The 6,984-nt window shown below is 41.7% G+C and overlaps 1 protein-coding gene across 6 annotated transcripts in view; it reads left to right on the top strand.

The window, feature by feature from the left end:
- The window catches only part of LOC115224085 (proto-oncogene tyrosine-protein kinase ROS-like), a 193,442-nt gene that overhangs the window by 98,993 nt on the left and 87,465 nt on the right, over positions 1–6,984 (top strand). For all 6 annotated transcript variants that reach the window (XR_005003674.1, XR_005003673.1, XM_036512873.1 and 3 more), the window contains 3 exons: positions 633–806; positions 2,418–2,625; positions 5,966–6,086. Coding sequence is in view for 4 of the 6 variants with exons in the window: in XM_036512873.1 (XP_036368766.1) it covers positions 633–806; positions 2,418–2,625; positions 5,966–6,086 (503 nt within the window). In the remaining 2 variants the exon portion in view is untranslated. The remainder of the gene's footprint in view (positions 1–632; positions 807–2,417; positions 2,626–5,965; positions 6,087–6,984) is intronic.

The raw sequence follows: 6,984 nt of genomic DNA, 5'->3' as shown, positions 1-6,984 counted from the left end.
TCATCATCGTTTAACGTCCGTTCTCCATGCTAGCATGGGTTGGATGGTTCGACCGGGGATCTGGGAAGCCAGAAGGCTGCACCAGGCTCCAGTCTTATCTGGCAATGTTTCTACAGCTGGATGCCCTTCCTAATGCCAACCACTCCGTGAGTGTAGTGGGTGCTTTTTACGTGCCACCTGCACAGGTACCAGGCGAGGCTGGCAACGGCCACGGTCGGATTGGTGTATTTTACATGCCACCGGCACGGAGGCCAGTCGAGGCGGCGCTGGCATCGGCCACGAGTCGGATAGTGCTTTTTACGTACCACCAGACCTTGGATCCTGGCTGGTTCAATTCGATATCGATTTCGCTTGCCCCAACATGTCTTCGCAAGCAAAGGGGGTTGGCATGGGTGCCTGTCGTCGAATGAGGTTCTATATCGACTTCGCTTGCCTCAACAGGTCTTTGTGTCCAAGGGAAGAAAGGCATGTATGTATAAATTATATATTGTAATATGATAGTAATGGATATATTTTTGTCTTTAAAAACTGATTTCTTCATATCTGTGCTTTTTTAACATATAAACATTTGTTTCACATCTTTCGACCTCTGACATCTAACATCTAGCATTTCACCTCTTATGTCAACACAGGCAAAAGCTTGCGAAAGTGAAATAAAATGGTGCAGCAATACCCTGGAAGCAACAAACAAAACTGCGAAGCATCTGTCGCCAATCGGGTTTCACAATATCACAGCAACATCTGTATACGTTTCTTGGACAACACCTGCTGATACACCAATTCATACATTTCTGATCATCAATAAGGTAACGGATGTTTGCTATTACTCTTTTACTCTTTTACCCTTTTACTTGTTTCAGTCATTTGACTGCGGCCATGCTGGAGCACCGCCTTTAGTCGAGCAAATCGACCCCGGGACTTATTCTTTTGTAAGCCCAGTACTTATTCTATCGGTCTCTTTTGCCGAACCGCTAAGTGACGGGGACGTAAACACAACAGCATCGGTTGTCAAGCAATGCTAGGGGGACAAACACAGACACACAAACATATACACACACACTCACATATATATACATATATACGACAGGCTTCTTTCAGTTTCCGTCTACCAAATCCACTCACAAGGCATTGGTCGGCCCGGGGCTATAGCAAAAGACACTTGCCCAAGATGCCACGCATATATTGCTAACAGTCTTTTAATAATGATTTCAAATTTTGGCACAAGGCCAGCAATTTTAGTGGGACTGGGTAAGTCAACCATGGCAGAATTTGAACTCAGATGAACGAAATGCTGCTAATCATATTGTCCGATATGCTGAAGATAGAACAGTAATATTAGTTTCAGATTTTGGCACAAGGGAGGGGGCAAATCGATTACATTAACCCCAGTACTCAACTGGTACTTATTTTATCAATTCCAAAAAATGAAAGGTAAAGTTGGCCCGCTTGTGGCATTGAACTCAGATTGAATTCAGAACATAAAGACACACAAAATACCACTAGGAATTTTGCCCAGCATGCTAATGATTCTGCCAACTTGTTATCTAAACCAAACAGCCGTTAACAATAATAACAATGATTTCAAGGTTTGGCACTAGGCCAGCAATTTCAGGGGAGGGGTAAGTCAATTACATCAACTCCAATCATACTTTATCAATGAAATCCATATTCATTGAACATAATTTTATTGATTAGACATCTGGGGCAATATTTATTGAACATCTGGGATAATTCTTATTGGACATCTAGGATAATACTTATTGGACATCTGGTATAATACATATTGGACACCTGGGACAATAATTATTGGACATCTGGGATAATACTTATTGGACATCTGGGATAATATTTATTGGACATCTGGGATAATACTTATTGGACATCTGGGATAATATTTATTGGACATCTGGGATAATATTTATTTGACATCTGTGATAATACTTATTGGACATCTGGGATAATATTTATTGGACATCTGGAATAATACTTATTTGACATCTAGGATAATACTTATTGGACATCTGGGATAATACTTATTGGACAGAAGTTGGAAATATTTGGATGTGTGTGAAAGAAAGTTTCTTGATTTATTAAAAATAGTAGCTAAAATCTCTCTCAAATCACTTTCCAAACTCTTATAAGAAGGGACTACATATTTGATAATGTGGTATTGTGTGTGGGGGTTGTACACTGTCTGAAAGAAGGGACAGTCTTGGCTGAAATCACTTCGCTAAACTTATAAGTCGACAAGATCTTAGCCTGACAACAATGTGTTAGGTGGAGGTTGGTGGTATGCACGAAAAAATAAGAGAAAGCCTTAAGGGAAATATTTGCTTTTTCTTTCTAATTGCTTTCATTTCACAAAATGAAATTCTTTTTTATCACCAAATAATGATTTGTTTTCTCTCCATTCACAGAACGTCACAATGCGTAAATGGAATTCACAAAGGCTGCAATTTATTGTACAGCCGGAACGAAACAAAACTTTCACAATGTTCTTTTCCAACCTTGAACCGAATAGTTTATATGAATTTGCGGTCCGAATTAGGTACCATAACCACATTGAACTTAAAAAACATTGGCCTCACTTTAATAGCAGCCTTCTTTATTCAATAAGAACACTTGGTAAGTAAAACTCTTTGATCCCCTAGTTTCTTGGTTCTTTTCCCAGTGAAGATGATAGTGAGGGTGAGATGTTGCTGGACTGTTTACTGATCATGTATAGCTGTGCGTGTACATGTGTGCGCGCGTGCATGTATGTGTGTGTATGTGCGTGCGTGTGTGTGCGTGTGTGTGTCCTCAAACATCTGATGATGACCATGAAAATTCATGTGGTGCTGAGTTAAACTGTCATTGAATTCATGTGTCCAGAACCACATGTGTCCAGTGCTATTTTCTTCCATTTTCTCACTCACTGTGTGTGTGTGTATGTGTGTGTGTGCATGTGTATGTGTGTGTGTGCATGTGTGTGTGTGTGTGCATGTGTGTGTGTGTGTGTCCTCAAACATCTGATGAGAGGGATATGGTCTACATGGCCATGAAACTTCATGTGGTGCTGAGTTAAACTGTCATTGAATTCATGTGTCCAGAACCACATGTGTTCAGTGATATTTTCTTCCATTTTCTCACTCACTGTGTGTGTGTGTATGTGTGTGTGTATGTGTGTGTGTGTGTGTGCATGTGTGTGTGTGTCCTCAAACATCTGATGAGAGGGATATGGTCTACATGGCCATGAAACTTCATGTGGTGCTGAGTTAAACCGTTATTAAATTCATGTATCTAGAACCACATGTGTTCAGTGATATTTTCTCACTCTGTGTCTGTGTATACACAATCATCATCATCATCATCATCATCATCATCACTTAACGTCCATTTACCATGCTGGCATGGGTTGAATGCTTTGGCAAGGTCTGCAGAGCCATGTTAGGCTCCAGTGTCAGCTAAAGTATGGATCTAATTGTTAGATGCCCTTCCTAACACTGTCTACTTTATAGAGTGTGTAGTACAGGGTGATTTTCTTATGCCACCAGCACTAGTGAGGTTGCCAGATAACATGCAAGACAAAACAAGAATAGAGAAAAAGGAAAAGGAAAAATTATAGGGTGGAGGTCTATTTGAGAGAGAGAGAGAGAGTGAGAGAGAAGTGACTTTATGCTAGGTGTTCAAAATATGAGAGAGGCACAGTCAATTGGTTAATTATCTAATTATTTAATTGATTGCTTGTTTAATTTAGTTAAACAGTAACTCATTTGTTTTGTTTTCGTTTGTCAAAGCGTTTTTGTTTTTTAATTTTTCTCTAATAACTTGGTCATGTCCCGGGCACAACATTTCACCTAAAGCTCCAAGAGGCTCCGGCAGGAGGTGGTGGCGACCCCTGTTGTACTCTTTCGCTCCAACTTTCTCTCATTCTTCCTTCCTGTTTCTTGTCCCCGACTTCCTACGCAGCCGCTGAGCCCGGATGCGCATTCGTCCATCTGTCGATGCTCTCGGTGTCGGGGGTTGACCTGCTTTCTCTTCTGCGGGTGTTACGAATAGCAAAGGACCACGTTTCGGACTTCTCCCATCTTGCGAGCTCTGGGACGAAGACCGCTTCGCTCAACAGCAACAGCAACAGCAACATTTCAATTAGTTCCAGGTGGAATTCTTGGGATAGTCTTTGGTTTACCACCTTGATCTGCCCTCCTTATCACACCCTCCTTATCACTTGCATAATACATCCTCCAGTTACTGCCAAAATTTCTGACAGATATCTTAAGGAATATAAGATATTTATACTGAGTGGCTGTGTGGTAAGTAGCTTGTTTACCAACCACATGGTTCTGGGTTCAGTCCCACTGCGTGGCACCCTGGGCAAGTGTCTTCTACTATAGCCTCAGGCCGACCAAAGCCTTGTGAGTGGATTTGGTAGAAGGAAACTGAAAGAAGCCCATCGTATATATTACTCTTTTACTCTTTTACTTGTTTCAGTCATGTGACTGCGGCCATGCTGGAGCACCGCCTTTTAGTCGAGCAAATCGACCCCGGGACTTATTCTTTGTAAGTCCAGTACTTATTCTATCGGTCTCTTTTGCCGAACCGCTAAGTGATGGGGACATAAACACACCAGCATCGGTTGTCAAGCAATGCTAGGGGGACAAACACAGACACACAAACATATACACACACACACTTATATATATATATACATATATACGACAGGCTTCTTTCAGTTTCCGTCTACCAAATCCACTCACAAGGCATTGGTCGGCCCGGGGCTATAGCAGAAGACACTTGCCCAAGATGCCACACAGTGGGACTGAACCCGGAACCATGTGGTTGGTTAGCAAGCTACTTACCACACAGCCATATATATATATATATATATATATGTGTGTGTGTGTGTTTGTGTGTCTGTGTTTGTTCTCCTAGCATTGCTTGACAACCGATGCTGGTGTGTTTATGTCCCTGTTACTTAGCGGTTCAGTAAAAGGGACCGATAGAATAAGTACTGGGCTTACAAAAGAATAAGTGCTGGGGTTGAGTTGATCGATTAAAGGCGGTGCTCCAGCATGGCCGCAGTCAAATGACTGAAACAAGTAAAAGAGTAAAAGAGTAAAGAGTAAAGAGTAATACCTCAGTTTCCCATCATCTTTTCATTTTAATTTCATTTTCTAATTTTTAAAAAATTTTTTTAAATATTTTTTAATGTTTTTTTTTTTTTTTCATTTTTCAGTTTTTCATTTTGTCAGTTCTCCGCAGTTTTCTCTTCATTGACCATTTCTATCGTCTTTCATTCGCACCCTACAGTTTCCCCATCGATAAATCACTAACCCCCACCCCCAAGTATCACCTCCTCCAAGCTCAGCTTTACTTCTCTTAGCATAGCACCACCTCTGGTGTCCACCCTGTTATCTCTCTCTGTATTAGATTTCAAGTGGGGGCGCAATGGCCCAGTGGTTAGGGCAGCGGACTCGCGGTCATAGGATCGTGGTTTCGATTCCCAGACCGGGCATTGTGAGTGTTTATTGAGCGAAAACACCTAAAGCTCCACGAGGCTCCGGCAGGGGATGGTGGTGATCCCTGCTGTACTCTTTCACCACAACTTTCTCTCACTCTTACTTCCTGTTTCTGTTGTACCTGTATTTCAAAGGGCCGGCCTTGTCACTCTCTGTGTCACGCTGAATATCCCCGAGAACTACGTTAAGGGTACACGTGTCTGTGGAGTGCTCAGCCACTTACACGTTAATTTCACGAGCAGGCTGTTCCGTTGATTCGGATCAACCGGAACCCTCATCGTCGCAACCGACGGAGTGCTTCCTTGATTAGATTTCAAGGAGTGTATCAATAAATATTGCTTTTAGAAACATTTTCTATTTTGTTTTTGTTTTTTTTTTTCAAATAAAAAATATCAAAATTTCTCAAGCAATAAATCATCTTTCTCTTTTTTTTTTTTTTTCCTTTTTTCTCTTTCTTACCGTTCCAGTTGAATTCCCGTCTCCGCCATCGCTACCTTACGTACACAAACTAAACTCAGGTTACGAAGAAGTTACATGGAAACATCCAGATGAGAAAGTGCCGCCGAATCTCTTCGAACTGCAATACAAGTGAGAACTTTGTTACATTATGTAATAATTAGAAGATTACAGAAATCCTCCTCCTCCTTCTCCCCCTCCTCTTCCTTCTCCTTCTCCTTCTCCTCTTCCTTTTCCTTCTCCTCCTCCTTCTTCTTCTTCTCCTCCTCCTCTTCCTTCTTCTTCTCCTCCTCCTCCTCCTCCTCCTCCTCTTCCTTCTCCTTCTCCTCCTCCTTCTTCTCCTCCTCCTCCTCCTCCTTCTCCTCCTCCTCTTTCTATGGCTGCTGATAATCTCCAGTTACCCAACCTGCCTTTGTGCTCACCTGAAACGGACCGGCGTCCCATCCAGGTGGGGAACCTATACACCAAGGAAACTGGGAAACCAGCCCTTATGAGCCAGGCGTGGCTTGAAAAGGAACAAACAACTATTTCAATATATAAACAGGCCATATTTGGCCGAAATATTTAACCAAATTTATGCTCAAACCAACCAAAAGTTTGTTTTTGTTACACTTTTTAAGTTGCTACTTAAAACCCCTTATTAATTTAAGTGACCCCTTGATTGAAATCAACATGTTTTATTGTCCCCTAATGTTTCCGCAATTAACCCCAATACACATTCTAGCACAACTTGTTTACTGTCAGAACTTTTAGCACGCCGGACAAAATGCTTAGCGGCATTTCGTCCGTCTTTATATTCTGAGTTCAAATTCCACCGAGGTTAGCTTTGCCTTTCAACCTTTTGGGGGTCGATAAAATAGGTACCAGACAAACACTGGATTCGATGTAAACGACCAGCCCCTTCCCTAAAATTCCGGGGTTTTGGGGATATTTTCGGTTTGAACAGCAGTTTTTTTCTAGCGGTGTCATATGAAATTTTCACCCATAATTATGACCCTAGTATCGATCTATTGCATTTCAATCTGTTTTA

This window comes from Octopus sinensis, linkage group LG24, assembly GCF_006345805.1.
Source record: "Octopus sinensis linkage group LG24, ASM634580v1, whole genome shotgun sequence".
Classification (NCBI taxonomy): domain Eukaryota; kingdom Metazoa; phylum Mollusca; class Cephalopoda; order Octopoda; family Octopodidae; genus Octopus; species Octopus sinensis.
This window is presented reverse-complemented; position numbering and strand designations above follow the sequence as displayed.